The following is a 19,118-nucleotide window of genomic DNA, read 5'->3' as shown; positions in this document are numbered from 1 at the left end:
GGCTAGGATGTACTCGCCGCGCCGGTTACACACCTGTAAACAACAAACCAAAAGGAACAATTGATATTTCCAATTGCTGATACTTAGGATCCCGAACGATTGCCGGTTGGTTATCATGTTATCCAGTTCGTGTTAGTTTGTATTTTACGATTTTTTAAAAGACACCAGGTTAACCGAGTGTTTTTTGACACTTTGAATTCACCAAATATAGTTAATTGACGCTTTGAAAATTCACCAATTACAGGTTTCTCTTGGAAATACCATTTTTTACGATCACAGACAGACAGACAGACAGAAATGCCATTAATCAAGACATCACATTAGACAATGCAAACAGAAAGCATTGCTATGTGACATCATCATTGAATGATTGACCAATAAAACCACGTCCAGGTTGTAACCCACTAATGCGTGTCTAAAATGTTTAACAACCCTTAGCAGTTTTATCTGATGAGTCGGTTGTGAGTATACTTATAGTGATTGTCGGAAAACCGATGTAACAAATAACGATGAAATAGGAAATTAAATTGATTATGATGTTAATTTCTTTGATTTCGAATTTTCTATGCGGACGACTGTTAGATGTATCTTTTTCCAATGGGATACTCAAAACGTTTATTTCAGCAAAATATTTATATAAGGCCTTCTCGGTCATTTGTCACCTTACTAGTCGTTACAATTAAAAACGGTAGCTTCCTATATTATTGTTTCTGAATGTGTTATCGTATTGTTTTGTTAAAATTGCGATATGAACATCTTGACGTATACGAAGTTAAAATAACAAACGATTTGCAGCAAGTTAAAGCGCACCATGTTCATTTGATTTTAGTGTAAGAAATCGGATGCGTGTCACTGAGCATTTATCTTTTACACACTATGTTGCAGTCATAATAAGTTTTTTTATTAACAATTGTGGCGAATCACGCTCATTTAATCTTTCTTTTCGATGTTTTTATTAACATTTAGCGTTTAACATTCGATAACATCCAGGAAACGCTTCATAAACCTAAACTGAATGATATAAACAGTTAACAAAGCAGGGACTGCTTAAAGCCGTGATTCGTGATGTAACAGAAGCCGCCATCTCTAAAGGCCCTACAAAGTGATTCAGCCAGAAACCGGATAGTCTGTGTATCAACCTCCTGACTGACCATATCCAGGCTTTACCGGGACACGTCCAACACCGGGATCTCCGTCGGCATGACTACCATCACACAGTTCATAACATTCAAAATAGCAATGTGATATAGTGAGTCGATACAAATAATCTAAAACTTGTCCTAGATATGGCATTTTTAGCATGCACGATACTGCTATCTAAGACCAAATAGTCTATAATAATGTATATATGTCCTCACTGACCCTTATCCGCTCTTCACTAGCAATATCTGCCCGACACACGCTATATCCATTTTCCTTCCGGATACGTACACGTTTAAGGAAATCACATCTCCATTACACTCAATTGGAGTTATTGATGGCATTTTGTATGTTGTATTCAATATTAACAGTGTGTAGTAAATGATGAAAAAGGTTATGATATGGCCATTACTATATTCCACTACTAATCAACCCTCGATCCATACAAACTCTTTGGCCCTTCGAGCTGATATGACGCTATCCAGTAATTCTTCATAAATGATACCAGAGGTTAATATCACGTTATAGTTATATTCTTGAGACAAATTGATCTGCATAATGACGATAAAATAAACGTTTTTTTCCAAATTTAAGTTTAGTCATGCAAACCAAGTACAAAGGTCGTTGATTGATTGATCGACATCGAGTGAACAAATCAGGCATTTCTCGATTGTTGCAGAGGGGATAATAATGCATCCTCGATATCCAGGAGTAACGCTCACTTACACTCTCTGCACCCATAAGCTATATCATAGCAAAACCCCTTGATATTGAGGATGGTAGAAGTGTAATGTAACAGTTGTCCAATGTGTTCAAGGTAATAACACTTATCTCATTATTATATATTTCAGTGTATACAACTGTACCATTTAATGTATCGATCTAAACAAATATTGGCATATTTGATTTGATCATTTACTACTTTCTTGCCAACATTTGTAGTATATTGATTCCTTCCTAAAGCTTTCGCCTGAAATAAATGCTACCTCAAACGGCAATATAAATAAATGGTTGTAAAATGTCTTGGAGAAAATTTTGGGGAAAATTCGACAAAGACCAAGTTGAAATATACTGGTGATGAATACGTGAAAACGACTGTTTATGGTGTTCATCATGCTAACCTTTTGAATGATTTTACCACCTTTTAGCCACAGAAATCTATCTATCGACATGTTATACTTAACAGAGTCAAAGATGATGATAATGTATTCATACGATACATAGATTTGGTTAGTCTCAGTTGGAAGTGATTGACAATCTGAATGCCTCTATTTCTTGAGTCCTAGCTGTGTTGTCGTCCCAGGTGGTTCAAGTATATGTCTGTTCGCACAAAGACTACGTTTATGTATTGTCCTGTATTGCTTTTGTGTATTATGACTGCTGTGTTATTGTTCCTGATTGAATTTGGAATTGGTCTTGATGTCTCTCAGTCCTTGAACTTCCGCTGTAGTGCTTTATTTTCCTCACTCGCTGGAAACGAGTGAAGTCTTTGATAGGCATTGTTATAGTTTGCTCCTCGACAGTTTTGTAAAAGAATGTTAATCTCGTTTTGTGTTTGTCTTGGTGCTGGTGATAGTAGTTAGTTATACCAATACAAAACGACGTTTTAATCATGAAACTTATTTTTCTAACTCAATTAGTATTTATATTCGATATGTGATGACTCAAATATGGAATATTGTTACGGCATGGTTCTTGCAATCTAAGTATTTATTATGGTTACCTTCAAAGTTGCTTGTCCTCATGTTTTAAGTATAAACGGCAACATATACATGGGTATATAACTTGTTAAAACTTACTTTTATTGTGTAAATTATCAAATTATTAAATAATAATAAAGTGTATTAAACAGTTTAAATGAACCCATATACAAAAGTAATAGCATTTCTCAGTAAATATATGTTATATTTTAATGTCAGATAATTCATGCTTTGTCGTCAACAGATGGAAATAGACGTCCAATTATTTATCCAAAATACTTCATTCGGGTAACTTCGGTAATAATTGAAGACGATTTTGTAACGGAACATATTATACATTGCAAATTACTTTGAGCTTGCATGTCTACATATATTGTTGATAAATATAGAAAATAACGAGGAAAAGAATGCATGAACATCCTGATTCACTCGTACTCTAAATTAATTTTAATGGCCAAGTCACTCATCTTTTCTTTATAGACTTTATCAAACTTTTCATTCTGTGCCACGGTGAGCATGTTCTTCCATTCACCAACGATTCCTGCGTAATAAATAAAAATCAGAAATATATTTTTATATTGGATAGGCTTTTCAAAATCAGAACACAGCAACATCATGTAAACATCAAGACTTGAGTCCGTTTAACCTTTTTATTTCAACTATTTTTCTTCTATGTCCATTGATGTCCATTAATGTCCAATATAATAAAAGTATATAATTGTGTTTACATTCTCCGGTTCCCTCCCAAATAAAAACCCCCGGGCCAACAGGAGTGATTAACATAAGTTTGTATTTTAATTAAATTGTAGTCCAGATTTACGTTTCCATGTGTTTTCAAGATTATAACTGGTAAAAAGTAATGTATAACAGATGCAAACTTTTATGTTTTAAAATAAAAAATGGAACAAGAAAAGAAACACCATCAATCTTAAATATGATTAAAGTTATGTCTTTTTTATAATACAGTGTTGGTTACATAAAGCATATCGGCAAAAATACATAATAATAAAATATGATTGTACCTATCATGTCAATATTTTGAAAAAGTTCGAGGTTTTAAATAATCAAAACGATATACTATATTCTGTCCCCTAAATATCAATTTCATCCCGTTATTGTCCTATGCAGGAACTGATTCATAAAAAAAGAAGTTTAAATGAACACATATACAAAATTAATAACATTTCTCAGTAAATCATCTATGTGTATGGTACAGATAATCATTCGACTATTCGTTATATGGTTATGTCAGATAATAATGCTTTGTCGACAACAGATGAAAATAGACGTCCTGCGGTCCTATGATACACGTTGGCTGTTTATATATATTAATTTATTAATTTTATAAATTCATAAAAGTGGGGTCAACATTTGGCACCACTTTGATTTCTTTTATTCTTTTGCCATGTGTATATTCATAATTATTACTGATAACCGTAGTGGACCTCCTTTAATAACACCAGGTTGAGAGACGGGGTATCCTAACAAAATGACCAATAAATGTCGCAGGCGAATGTTATATTAAAAATGAATTATGATAGTGTACAATGTACAAAATTACTGTTATTGTGATATTAAATATGTCATATTGGTATACATGCAGTCAGCGTAATGATACTTTTAATTAGAACATTGCCTTTATATAGTTACAATGTTAGTCTATATATTAAACTTAAACTTCTTTCAAAACTTTCCATATATATATACTGTCTACAGAATCATTTTTATGTAATATAAAAACCGATAAAGAACTTTTTTAGCATGCCATACGTGATCAAAGGCCAATTTCACATTATCATGGAGATTTGATTATCAATGTTTATATTGGTAAATACCGATACTTTTTCTGTTTTTGTATCATACCAAACACTTAATTATATAACGCATGTTTTCAAGTTATGTGCAGCAGTTATAACTATGAATATGCATTCTCCCAAAGTAATATTTCCTCTGGCGAACAACTTAAGGTTGAGATTGTGTTAAAGACAAAGCTATGCAATTGAATAAAACAATAAGATTATCTAAATAGTTAAACTATTATACACTAAATTATACTCCCGCAACGAAGTAAGGGGGTATAGTGGAATCAGCTTGTCTGTCCGTAGAAAAAGTTTTTTCCGGACAACTCCTTCTTAAGTAATGGACCTATCAACGAAAGTTTCCTGATATGATAACTGCCACCTGAAATTGTGCACCCATGTATTATTTTTTTAGATTCTGACCCTTTTATTTTAACAAAGTTATGACCCTTTGTTGAAAATTCCTTGTCCGGACATGTCCTCATAAACTACTGGGTCGATTTCATTGAAAGATTACAGATATGGTTATTACCCCTGATGTCGTGCATCAGGGTAGTATATTTTTTCATTTCGATCATATTTAAGGAGTTATGGCCCTTTGTTATAAATCTTTGTCTCGAAAACTCTTCCTTAACTACTTGGACGATTTCAGCAGAGCTGATTCATCTGGGCTACGGGATTTGGTTTGCAAGTATGTTTTGGCATGGGGAAGGAGTACAGGAAGTATGTAAGTGATCTTTAAACTTAAATAATTACTGGTGGGAAACTAAGGGTTGCGGTATTAGTTAACCTTTGGCTTACAGTTCTAGTTATTATTTTATTTTGCCTATTGCCCATTTATTAAACAAAATATGAAGGGATATTACACTATTTTATATCGTTAACTCTAAACAAATAAAGCAATGAAAGATATCCTTTTCTTACTCCCCATACAAACATTATATTTTAGAGAATTTGAGTTATATTACCTTGAACGAAGGTTAAGGTCATCAACGTTTACAAAACTTAAATCCATTCACATTAACAACTTCCTTACCATATATCAAGACCCAAGGAACTTTGGTCATGAAGAAACAAATGTTAAAGAAAAAGTGGAAAGGGAGTTATGTTTTTTTTTTTGAATCAAAAGAGTAACATCACAAAATTACGGGTTGTCAAATATTTGGAAATTCCTGATGTTAAAAGATATCATTGTTAGCCAACTTTTAAGCAAGTATGAAAAATAGACTCGTTTTAGAACTATGTAAATTAACGTGTCAAAAATGGAAATTTACTCATTTGTAATGACATTTCACATACTTATCTGCTTAAATCTTCAATAAAAAGAACAATTCTTTCTTGAAATGTTGTAATATTTGATATCAAAATAACAGTTGGAATATGTTGCACACGACGATGATATAATTGTATAGAAATTGTGTCATGTAATTATAAATGCTCTAGGATGAACTGTGTTACCGCACCTTTAACAACCACACAGGTGTAAGACAATTAGGTCCCATTTATCATAAAATGAATTTTGAAACTAACTTTTCCTGATTTAAGATTCCTATACCCAGACCTGTTTGAATTTATCTTGTTTTGAAATTCCAAGCGGGGGCCGACGTTAATGTTAAATCTCCATAGTCGTTGACCCCACCTTTTACAGATTTATACATTTTACAGATTTTTACAGATGAAAAAGTGCTCACAAATGACAAACTATGTACAAATATGAGAAATTGGTACAAAAATTCTGTATGGGGTAAAAGTGAACAAATGTTTACTTAAATTAGTCATAGTCTTTTGATGGCCAAATGCAAAAGTAGGTTTAATGCTTTGAAAAGTGCAGTGACATCTGTATGTTTTCACATCAAATAGCTATGCTATTGAGACAAACACACGGATGCTGGGACCTTTATACACGATGACCACATTTTTGTTCTAAATTGTCGATATACAGAGAATAATTTTACACACAGCTACCTAATTCTAAATATAAAACGAGTTTTCAATATTTAGTATTATAGAGGATATAATGAATATGTTATTATGATGTATTTACCTTTCTTATATATCGGCATCCTTCCTTTATCTCCAAGATGTTTCCACAGCTCACTCTCACCTGCACTTGTTGCGTGCTGCTTCTTTAGATTGTCAAATGCAACAGTTTGCTCCACTTTTTTTAGAAAACTTTCCTCGCGATCGACTTCTAAAAAATCTGCTATCTTTACGATATTCTGATACAGGTTCTGAGTTAAGAACAGGAAGAAAAAAACAACAAAAAAATCATCGTCAACAGACAAGAACAAAATTTCAATGTCAATAACAGCAGCAATAAATCAGAAGAAAAGACATAATTAAATAGATTGCATTATATCTCAGTATATCTAAATAATATGTAACTGACATATTTTGTATCATTCAAATGACTTTCGACCAGTACGTCTTTTTTAAGAAATAAAAGAGAACTTAGCTAAATTAGTTTTTTTATGAATATTAAAAGATCAAAAGAATCTGTCGAATTTTGTTAAAAGAACATTGGTACTGGTTGAATATTCATAGTAGGTGTCCTACCTGTTTTAGATCTTCAAATCTGAGACACAATATCTTCAGATTAGGATTGGTCAACTTCGCAGTGTTCCATTCCCTCGTGTGTGTAAACCATGATCCACCAGATCCAATGACTTTATGAAATAGGAAGAAGAACGAAATTTGACTAAGTTTATTTCATATAACTAAACTAAACACTAGAAACATTGAAATTTGCTCGCATTATATCATCTTGCAAAATGAAATATCCCTTTGCCTTTTAAATAAAAAAATCATTTCTGCAATTAGGCATTATGAGATGAAACAGTATATATTTTGTAAATGTAAATTATAATCAAGTCGGAATTCATATTGAATATGCAAAATACGTGAATGTGAGATGTGATAAAACAGTTGAATCGAAACAAATAGTATAACTAAAAATAGAAAAAAAACTAACACTCTTCAGACAAAAATGCGTCTACATATCCGTCCAGATTCCCACTATAACAAGTGTTTTCGATTTTAGATTGAAAGGTGAAGTATGAACAGGCAGCGTCCTTTGGATTCCGAATCACGTAAATGATTTTCAGTTGTCCATCTTTTGCAGCCTTAGGGATGAATGGGTAGGTCAGATGCGTATGAAACATTCTTGGAGATGTCATCTCGTCAATGATTCCAATGTCCTGAAATTCCATCATCTCTGGTGATCCCGAGTATTGAAGATTCTTTGTTTGGATCATTCTGGCCATATTGAACACCCAATGCGTACCTTAAAGTGTAACGCCAAGAAAACATAAATCAGTTCTCATAATAAATACAATTTATTCACAAGACCTTTATGTTATATCCACAATATAACGGCTGTCTAAGATAATATGCATTTGTAGAAAGACAAAACCCATGAAAACATAAACTTGACAAGACTATATCGTTTAGACAATGTTTATTTTTAATTATAACTCTAGAAATGAAATTTCCAAGAAAGCGTCAATTAAATAAATTGCTTGTAGCAAGTCGATAGAAAAACCCAAACATAGAAACTATTAAATGAACTCTCCGGTCACTTCGCCCATTTAGACTAAAAAATCTATAATATGAGAATAGTGTTATGAAGTGATCCAAAACATATGGTAAAATATAAAAACCGGAAAAATGCCTTTGATATTCTCAATCACGCTACTTTATAACGTATGGCAACAAGAATTTATTTTTATCTCAATTTTCACACAACAGCCAACAAAATTGCAATATGCAGATGTAAACCACACATATTGATTGTGTTAAAATCAAAATTGAACCATCTATGGTCGGATTGTTTTCATTACAATTTTTGGAAAATTTAATCTTTAATAATATAATAATTTCATTATCCTCTCCGAAATAATAAAAAAAGAAGTCAAGTTTGGCCGTATTAAAACAAATCAAACATGCATTACACTTGCATGTTTGTATTAGAATATAAACAAGAGAATGACAAAGTATTTGCAAATTTGCAAATTGAATTAAAACAAATATAAACAAAGTTTCTAAGACCCTTGAAATGTACAAAGAATGAACAGACCAGACGGGCCAAAAGGTAAGCGTTTTCAAATTCATCGACGTCACCAGTCATTTAAAACTAGGTAAAGTCCTAGCAATATAAAGTCGTCATATGGAGTCCCAGGGTAGTGACAACGGATCAACAAAACATACCAAAAATGCATGAGAAAACATCAACTTTAATGATATCATGATGGCGAAGACAAAAACTTAATTTTGTTTCGTTTGTGATACTAGGTCCGAGGTTGGATATTTCATCGTCACATGTAGTGGTCTAAACCCGGCGGTGATATATATGGAGATTTTTTTTGTAACATAGAGAAAACGATCTTTATGATAGAATATAGCAGTTCCACTTCTCAGGCCATATCTTGTTAGCCATATCCTGTTAGCTTCTTTTGATAAGCTCTAATGTGTTTAGTTTCTGTTTTTTTTCGCTTCAGACCAAAAAACGACATATTGCATGAAGGGGTTGTTATGTCAAAACGAACAAGCTGTTCGAGAAGAAAATTCCAACTACGCTGCTTTAAATTAATGCTGCTTTTAAACCTACTTTAGATATCCAAGATGTAGACTCTGCTGGCGGATTTCGTAGTCCCTTAGGTTTACCATAACCTTGGTGGCCACATTTATTTTGTTTGCAGTTGCACAGTTCATAAAATACACACTACTAATTATCAATTTGAAATTAACAAATACTGCTCTAATGTTTGAAATGCATATGGTTTAAAGATTTTTACACACCTTCCCATCTGTTTTATAAGAAAGACCTCATTATTACTAGTTGTGTTATCTCATTGTTACAACTTAAGCTATCTCGTTATTACCATATTCTGCACATTTATATAAGTTTAGGTGCGGTAATAAGCATACAATATAAATACCACACAGACCATTCCTATGGAGTAGGGTTATAAATCTAAGCTCTCCTATTCGAACCATGGACTCTGTTAACAGCTACCTGGTCACCGGCGAACAACCAGATCCAGTTCTGCTACTTTCCTGCTTTCCTCACTAAAGTCTTATATCGACCCCGAGCACTATGGGGACTTGACCTTTACCACATTCTTTATGTCTATTTATTTGGGCACAAAATGTAATTATAACAGTAGAAATAAATGCATTGCCAGACTGGGATTCGAATCCAGAACGCTCTGAACTCTAGATGGATGCTGTACTAATAGCACCAACTGAGCTACCTGCTGGAAGGCAAATGACCCAGTCCAGCTCTACTAGTCTTCATAAGTATGGTTTAGGTAAATATATGGAATAAAGCTTTCTGGAGTGTATAACTTCAATTAATGAGTATATTCCCACCTTAAATAGCTTCTGACTGCTTGTCATAACAAGACACAAATTTGGCATTAAAATACAAGATTGAGAGATTTTGTTATAAACTTTCTAGATCAGCCGTTTTGCACACCTTTTCCCCCCAGTTGATGCACATGTAATAATCGTTAGTTTTGAAACTCAGGATACATACTATGGATTCGCAAAATATCAACATTGTATATGTTATGATAACGGAGGAAAAGAGTTTAAATGCATTTTTTTTTGAAAAATATGAATGATGGCTGGAAATGAACATTTTTCAAAGTTGCATATCTTCATCATTTTTAATGCTATAACCTTGCAATTTTGATATTTTTATTTAATTGACCTATATAATATAAGACCCCATAGCGAGGCTGAGGCCTTGAACTTGACTTATTCTCTGATAACATGTCATGGAAATAAGTAAGCCACGCACAAGATCTACAAGAAGTATAAAGCGTTTATGCAATATAGCGAACGCTTATGAAGTTATGGTCTTTCAAAAAACATTTAAAATGCTCAATTTATAGATCTGTGACCTTGACCGTTGGCATTATGATCATGATCGTTTAAGAAATGATGGCCTCTATTACATACTGAAAATGAAATGAAATATGAAGGTTATATCTGTTTCCGTTCATGAGATAAACTGTTAACAAGATCTGGGGAAATAATGATAATAATAAGAAAAAACATAACGAAAACAATAGCGATTTCCATCCAAAATAGAAATCCCGAACAGGAATGAAAATATCAAAAAACATAACGGAAACAATAGGGATTTCCATTCTAAATAAAAATACCTAATAAGAAAAACCATATCGCAAACAATAGAAATTTCCATCCGAAATGGAAATCACTAATAAGAATAAGAATAATAAGAAAAAACATAACGAAAGTAATAACAATAAGAATTATAAGAAGAAAAAAAATCAAGGCGAGTGATACAGGCCCTCTGGGGCTCTTGTTGTTTTTTTCGTTTTTTTTGTGACATGGCAAATATTCAGTAATGTGTGGTTCTTTATGATAACATGAAATATAGAAAGCCTAAAGGAACTAAAGGAAATAACTTATTTCGGACAAACTCTGGATGGTCACTGCAATGTAATACAAGCACACTATAGTTGTGACGACAGATGCAAAAACTAAGCAATCCTTAATGCGGACGTTCTTTAAATCTTTAAAGACCTTTATCTTGTTAAGGCTAAAACTGGCATCAAACGGTCACTGTGACATATCGACAAACGTTTCAACAACAGCTAACATTTCAATTACATCGTAATTGAATATATAATTATAAGAGCGAAGCTCTTGTCCGTTAACATGTATGTAACAAATGTAGTCATGGTAATGTCGATATGCTAGGCGATCAAAAATCCTTCGTCACGGAAGTAGCTTGCAGAGTTACTGCGACCCTTTTTTTACAATGCTGTTTAGCTTTGCTACACATTCTCAAAAGTATCTCTATATTTGATACTTTTTTCTGTGGTTATGTAAATTCATGACATTAAAAAGTATAGAAACAGAAGCTTCTTTTCAAATTTTCAGTCGTTTCTTCACTCCACATAAACCGGAAGTATATAGTTACTACCAAACCAGACGGAAATCCGGATATGTTTGGGCTATCGTGATTCTCTTTTTACACGATTTAGAGGGATCAGGCAAAGGTTATCATGTCGGAAAATAAAATTGGAATTTAATCACCAATGTACTTAACTTTTCTTATAACAGATAATAGCAGTTTTATTTGATAAACAATACATATTCAAATATGAAGTCCCTCTACAGGGCCTCACTCTTTCCGAAACATCACGCTGAGGCCATAGACGGGGCAATTAAATGCAACAGTACCAAAAGCATTTGTGTTTTCTCTTGAACTGCATAATTCATTCGAATGCTTTTCTTTACTTCTTATTTATTTTACATTGATTGCTTTATCGCTATAAAACGAATAAATATATAATATTTTAAATAATGTTATTTCGAAAAAAAGATTGAAAAAACAGCATTTAGACGCTTTGCTCGTTTTAGGCAATGCCTGTTTTCACATTATGGTAACTTGATGGCAAGAAAGGATAACTAATAAAGGATGATATAAGCCTGTCTGCCTGTATATTTCATTTTACAACTTATTTGTTGTTGCAGATATTATGATATATATTATATTCCAGTTAGCTTCTTAAACATAATTAAAATTAATACATATAATATTAATTAATAAATAGCAAACGAGATATCTTCAAATTTTCAACTGTTTCGGATGCAAAACAAGTATCGACAACACGAATATAAAACAAGTTATAACACATAAACATCCAGGTGTATATTTCAACGCTGACTAAAGTTGGACTAACCAGGTATTATTTATTATTTCGAAAGCACCAAAAAGGCTCGCTGTGCTACGGAACTTAAATTCCTTCTTGACCGTAGCACCTTAGAACGTATATATTTCTCCTGTACTATGCCTATACTCGAATACTCAGACGTTGTATGGGATTCTCTACCTTATTACTTAACTGGAATCAGTAAGAATCGCCAAGGATAGTTACTGGAGCACCAAAACTAGTAAGTATCGACCTATTATACAAAAACATTTGTCATACTGCAAAGAAAAATGTCGCACGGTGATTGGTCGAATTGCCAAGGTACCTGAAGCTATGTTAGTATCCTTGCCGGGGTACATAAGAGCACGCGCGCCTGTTGTAAGGGAGATAACTCGCAGATTCGAATCGAACACACCGGAGAACGTTCGTCTGCTAATGTCAACAATGAACAAAATGGCGAAACGGTTTGCAAGCCACACGGAGAGTGAAATTGAGACAAAACGGGCGTCACTTATACCTACAAACACAAAGAAAAGTAACAATTCAGCAAGCAAAACCTTCAGAGCATACTTAAGCGAAAAGGAGCAAGACACAGATTTTGAGGACTTCTCGAAGCCAAGATTAGACGAGGCATTGGGCCATTTTAATCTCGATGCAAGGAAACAGGATGGGAGTCTTTACAAGACGACAACGCTTGAACATTGCTTTGCAGTATGACAAATTCGTTATACAGGTCTTTGACAGGGTACATGGTCTCATGTTCGCTGTCAGGACCTTATGTACCCTGAGCTTCGGCTCAGGGTACATAAGGTCCTGACAGCGAACATGAGACCATGTACCCTGCCAAAGACCTGTATAACTAATAATGTTTGGGCATATTAGCAGAACGCACAAAAAAACCCGCAAGATAATCAAGTTTCATAACATGGTCCATCATCATACTCCTTCTTCCCTTTCTAACGTACAGTGTACTTCCAAGAAAACATTCTTAAAAACATAGCCTAAGAACTAGACAATCAAACCAATTATCTACCATCAAATCTAATAACAGTTCATACACAAACTCCTTCCTTCCAACCACTGTTCATCTGTGGAACAACCTACATTCCACCATTAGAGAAAATTATTTTGTGCCGTCCTTAAAAAATACCTTGATAGAGACAGAAACAAATCGCCAATCTATCGTTCCTATGGAAACTGTAAAGCTCAATGGTATCATACCAGACTCAGATTACAATGTAGTAGCTTACAAGCACATCTTTTGGAGAAAAATAAAAATAATAATAATCATAATTCGAGGTTCTTATATACCGCTTTATCACAACCTAGTTTGTAGGTCGTCTCAAAGCGGGTCACAAATAATTATCCGTGGTTATAGGGCCGTTGCAACCAGCCAATATCTTCCTCAACTTTCCGTGGAGCATATAGCCAGTGCTGCCATTTCGGCGCTCACAGCTAGCATTCTACAATTCTATCACTGCCCAACCACGTACTCGTTTACAGCTGAGAAGACTGGAACAAGCGGAGTAAAGTATCTTGCTCAAAGATACAACAACATCTTAGTGATGATAATTTTTGTACCTGTGGTTACATTGAGGACAACTTACATTTTCTATTTGTATGGTAAAAAGTATACAAATTTAAGAGAACAAACCATCTGGACATCGGATTATGATTTGAATACTATTTGTTTACTCTGGGGAGGTCCAGACTTTATTTTACAAAAAAACGAGGAAATTGTTTTGGCTGTACAAGAATTTATAATGAAAAATGAGTGTTTTGTTTATTCAATTCATGATTCCACTGCATATTTTCAATTGAAAAACATATACATGTGTGTGTGTGAGTGTGTGTATCGGTGTGGATGTATGTTATTCTATGTATTTATGAAACATGAGATGAATCTACTTTAGTACATACCTATACTATATGAATGTCTTACTACACCTAAACATGGCACTACTGTTGTATTTTATGTTGTTACTAAACACATGATTAATTATATATGTATGTGTAGTATGTAAAAATCTATTCTATATGCACAGTCAAATATTACAATCTACTTACGTGAGTACAATGTAATCACCTTTATTAGTATTAACCGTTTATACTCATGTAATTACATTGCAGTTACATTTACTAAGTTTATCCGGTAATACTTAGATAATTACATTGTATTTACCTTTACAAGGTTTACCCGTTGATTTTTATGTATTTACAATACAGTTACCTTTACTAGGTTTACCCGATTATACTTGTGTAATAAGAGCGTAGCTCTCGGGCGCCCAAGCCAAGCTCTTGGTAACAAATGCGCGCGTAAACAGAGTTGTTTTCCCTTGCTACATCTTGCCTTTATTTGTTTTCGTTCGGAAGTAGACGTCCAGTGGGGAAACAGGAAGTGTATCATTGAAGCAAAGACAATTGTGTTTCAACTATAGTGAAAACGATACCGATGTTTTATTACTTGTTTATTTAGGTAAAAACTAATATACATTCTGAGTGAAAAAAACGGTCACATACATTTTGATACTAGCAGGCATGAAACGTCTTTCAGAGATTATCATAATATTACGTCACAAGCACGTCACATTCCATTGGCCTTCATCGGTTATTTCCGGAAGGATGAAAAATAACCAGAGTATCTTGGAACTGATGGCTGTTGCATTTATCTCTTTATCGGTGCTTCATGACTTTTTAATTTCAGTTTTTGCAACAGGCACAAAAAGTAAAAACTCGGATGTTTTCTGAAGATTGTTTTTGTCATCAACCAGGTTCTGTTAATATTTCTACCGGGAGATCTTTTCAAAAAGAGCCGCATTAAACCAACAGGTCAACGTGTACATTTATGTTTTATCTTCAAAAATTTCATCAGCTTTTGATTTCGATTTGTTGAGAATATGAACGAAATATAGTTTTTACATAATTTATGTATGCTTCACCACCCATAAAAGAAACAATGAATAATTCATTTATATCGAAATCAATAATAATTGTCCAGACAACGAACTCGAGTTCAACGCCATTTTTCAGCAAAGTATCACTTTTTCACAACGCATGCCGATTTATAACTAGTTATAGACAGAAGCTTTTTAATTTGATTTGGCATCAACCTAAAGGTCAACGTGTACATTTCATTTTCATCGTCAAAAATTTCATCAGCTTTTGATTTCGATTTGTTGAGAATATGAACGAAATAATTAACATTTTTGAAAGTCTGTTTATAATCTTTGCATAATTTATGTATGCATCACCACTCATAAAAGAAACAATGGATAATTCGTTTATGCCGAAATCAACAATAATTGTCCAGACAACGAACCCGAGTTCAACGCCATTTTTCAACAAAGTATCACTTTTTCACAACGCATGCCGATTTATAACTAGTTACAGACAGAAACTATTTAATTTGATTTGGCATCATTACCTGTCAGACCTCAGTGACAGTTACAAAACTTGGAATCATTCCGGTGTTTCAGGATGGAACAGGAATTCAGACTATGTATCGATATAACGAGAATCTCAGTAACATTAAAGTATTACAATGTTTTCTTTTTTTAATTTCATTTTTTTAACTAACATCTCTATACATTTACTTTGGTAGACTTATCGTCAAAAATGTAATATGCACTTTTTTCTATAGCAATTACCAAACAGTTTTTCCCCAACTTATTTCAATCATTCTTTTTGTGACCTGACGGAAGCACGCAGAGGTTTTAATTCTTAATTTAGGAGGAAGCCGGAGTATCCGGAGAAAACCCGCGTGATCGGGCAGGTAACTGTGATTGAATCCGGCCATCTTTGTGAAGACGAGCGCGCTATCCACTGCGCCACCCGACCCATCATATATTTTACGCACAGCAACAAATAACTACTTTAGCTTTGAAGATGGCGTCATTGATGCAAAAATTATATTGCCAATACATTTTTACCAATCATCAACGATAAAAAGTATCTACATACAGGAGACCGGGGCAAGTTCGACATTTTTGTTTTTGAGCTAATATTTACAACTTTAAAGATCTTAGCAGTTTAGTTGACTGGGCATTCACACGAAAAAATGGCGAGGAAAACTCTAATGTGGAATTACTAAACAGGAGAAAATGACTTTACAGAAAGAAGAAAGAAAATCATGATCTCGCTTCTAGTTATGCAAACTTTCTGTAAACGGAATTGCTATTTTTTTACGGTCAAACGATATACATAAAAGCAAAGCCAAGCACTCACTACCATATTGCTGTACGATAAGAATTTAATGAAATATCAATTTGGGCCTGGACATATTGGCCCATGTAATACATAAAAAGTCGTAAACTCGGCGGTAAAATCTGTCGTTGCATGCTTTATGACGTCATAATTGAGCTGATTCCAATGGGGCCAAAGTTACCCGAATGCCGCTCCGATCTTATCCCATGGCGGGGCTCGTTCGGCCATCCGATCATCCGACAGGGAAAATTAAATAATGTTCAAAAACGGACGTGCTGCCATACTTCCCAAAACGGACTTTATAAAAAAAGGCCGAATTTGCACCGATCTCCCCTATTATTATGTCGGTCTTAATCTCAATAGAGTTTATGTTTTATTGTTATCCCTCGACTAGCCGACTTTAAATAAATTTTAGCTTACCTCATTCTGAAAGCAGTATTATCTCATTCTGAATCAGTAAATATCAGAGATTAAGAAAAGCTTCGCTAATTAAGGCTTTGCCTTTTCATATTAACAATGTACTTACCTTCACTAAGTTAACCCGTTTATACTTATGTAATTACAATGCAGTTACTTTACTAGCGTAAGCCGATAACACTAACTTACGTATCAATAATGTACTTACAATGTACCCTTACTATATTTACCTTTTATACTTGTGTTATGATATAACATTATCTACCCTAGTCTATACCTATAATGTATACATGGCACATTGTATATCTTTATACCATTATTGGTTTAAGTTATATTTACTTATGAAACACAGGATCAGTACTCAGACAGTAACATCATTGTTTAACACCCGCCTGCCTTGGTTTAATAGGAGATGGTTTTACACAAACTTTAAGCTTGTTACCAAATCCTCTTGCATACTCTTGATATATAACATTACTTTATTCTTCAATGAATATATAGATAAATATATAATAAAAGTTGATATGCATTATTGAAAGGCGATAATTGGCACAGCACCTACAGACAATCTCTCTAGCTATTTTATATTTCACATAATGTGTGTTTGTTATTAAAAGAAATAAGCTAATCAGACATGTGTGTATACTCTGTTTATCTAAAACATCTTAAAATTTGGAAGGAAGCTCATATTATGCAGAAACCAAACAAAGTAGAAATGTATTGCACCATAAGGCTGCCATATCAAACCAGGACTCATCAATGATGACAACGTCACCCAATGGTAAAAACTTGTCAAAACTGTTTCGAAACATATGTAGAAAAACTTTCATCGAAATTGGTCCAGAAGTTCTGGAGAAGGGCAATAACTCTGTAAAAAAGATTCAGAATGAAAAAAATAATACCTGGATACACAATATTAGGTGGTAGTTATCATATCTGAAAACTGTCTTTGAAATTGGCCCCATAGTTTTGGAGGATATGTCCGGACAAGGGTTTTTCAACAAAGGGCAATAACTTTGTAAAAAAAGGGTCAGTATAAAAATAAAATACCTCGATGCACATTTTCAGGTAGTAGTTATCATATCTGGAAATTTTCAATGAAATCAATTCATAACTTTAGAAGGAGTTGTCCAGACAAAATGTTTCAGGATGTTTTCAACAAAGGGCGATAATTTCGAAAAAAAAGGGTCAGAACGAAAAAATAAAACCTGGATACACAACTTCAGGTGGTAGTTATCAAATCTGGAAAGTTTCGTTAACATCGCTCCATAACTTTAAAAGGAGTTGTTTTGACGGACGGACAGACAAGCTGATTCCAGTATACTCCCCCTAACTCCGTTGCGGGGGTATAAAAAGGAAATAAATCATACAAAGGCAGGTAGAGTGAAGCTTATTAATGTAGTGCTAAATCTCTATCATACTAAAGTACATTAATTAACCATTACAAACTTACCTGAACGTGGGAATGTACAAAGAAGCACATCATCTGTCCTGCACTGAAACGATGCTATGGCTTTCAGCTGATCGGAAACATTACCTCGGGTATCTCTGTCGAACGTTCGACCCAGACACCGCTTGAATATGATGGTATTTCCCTGGTCATCTATCTTATGAACAAGTTCCATATTGATTCTATACGTCACCAATAGCGTTAGTTGAAATCAATTTTTAATTGAACATTAAATTCGAAAAGAGCTTTGGCGGGTTGCTATGCCTATTTCTCCAAAACTGTGATCCGCTAATGCGCACGTGCCACCGTATACTATATGAAGATTGGTTGGTTGATGGGTTTTACGTCTTCCCTTTGAGGTCGGACAGCTCTTCAGATGCGGACAAGCTGTCACAGCGGCTGCGGTACACGGAAATTTCACTTAAACACCAGAGCAAAAACCATCGCCAATTTTTACCTAAGACGAAAAAACAATAAACCTAGCACAAACACACCGACAATCAAATACAATAAAAACCGAAACGTACGACAACGTTTCAGGTGGCGATTTAAATGTCCGGGTAAGAGGATTATTAAATGTCCAGTTTATTTGTCTGGAAACCTTGAGGTCACCGGGTGCTTTCCCTGCCGTTTTGAAAACCGCGCCAAATAAGAAAGCGCGCTAATCACTCCCGAACTATTTGAAGACCCTAGTCAGAGATAAGAGGATTATTAAATG

At 34.0% G+C, this 19,118-nt stretch overlaps 1 protein-coding gene across 1 annotated transcript; it reads right to left on the bottom strand.

Moving 5' to 3' along the window:
* Positions 1 to 3,028: 3,028 nt before the first annotated feature.
* Positions 3,029 to 18,916, bottom strand: LOC110447728 (sulfotransferase 1C3-like). Its single transcript, XM_021493614.1, has 5 exons — positions 18,404 to 18,916; positions 7,611 to 7,922; positions 7,196 to 7,305; positions 6,684 to 6,870; positions 3,029 to 3,381 (listed from the first exon to the last, which is right to left on the bottom strand). Exons 1-5 carry the CDS (start codon positions 18,573 to 18,575, stop codon positions 3,266 to 3,268), a joined length of 897 nt encoding a protein of 298 aa, XP_021349289.1. The 5' UTR covers positions 18,576 to 18,916; the 3' UTR covers positions 3,029 to 3,265.
* Positions 18,917 to 19,118: the final 202 nt, after the last annotated feature.

Source organism: Mizuhopecten yessoensis, unplaced genomic scaffold (assembly GCF_002113885.1).
Source record: "Mizuhopecten yessoensis strain PY_sf001 unplaced genomic scaffold, ASM211388v2 scaffold3575, whole genome shotgun sequence".
NCBI classification, from domain to species: domain Eukaryota; kingdom Metazoa; phylum Mollusca; class Bivalvia; order Pectinida; family Pectinidae; genus Mizuhopecten; species Mizuhopecten yessoensis.
The sequence above is the reverse complement of the archived record's forward strand: the minus strand, read 5'-3'. Positions and strand labels throughout refer to the sequence as shown.

Excerpts from the sequence above, each read along its gene's own strand:
- LOC110447728 (XM_021493614.1), bottom strand. The coding sequence starts at position 18,575 with ATGGAACTTGTTCATAAGATAGATGACCAGGGAAATACCATCATATTC. Across the intron at positions 7,923-18,403 it reads TTGTACATTCCCACGTTCAG|GTACGCATTGGGTGTTCAAT; the intron begins GTAAGTTTGTAA and ends TTACACTTTAAG. Across the intron at positions 3,382-6,683 it reads GATGCCGATATATAAGAAAG|GAATCGTTGGTGAATGGAAG; the intron begins GTAAATACATCA and ends TTTATTACGCAG.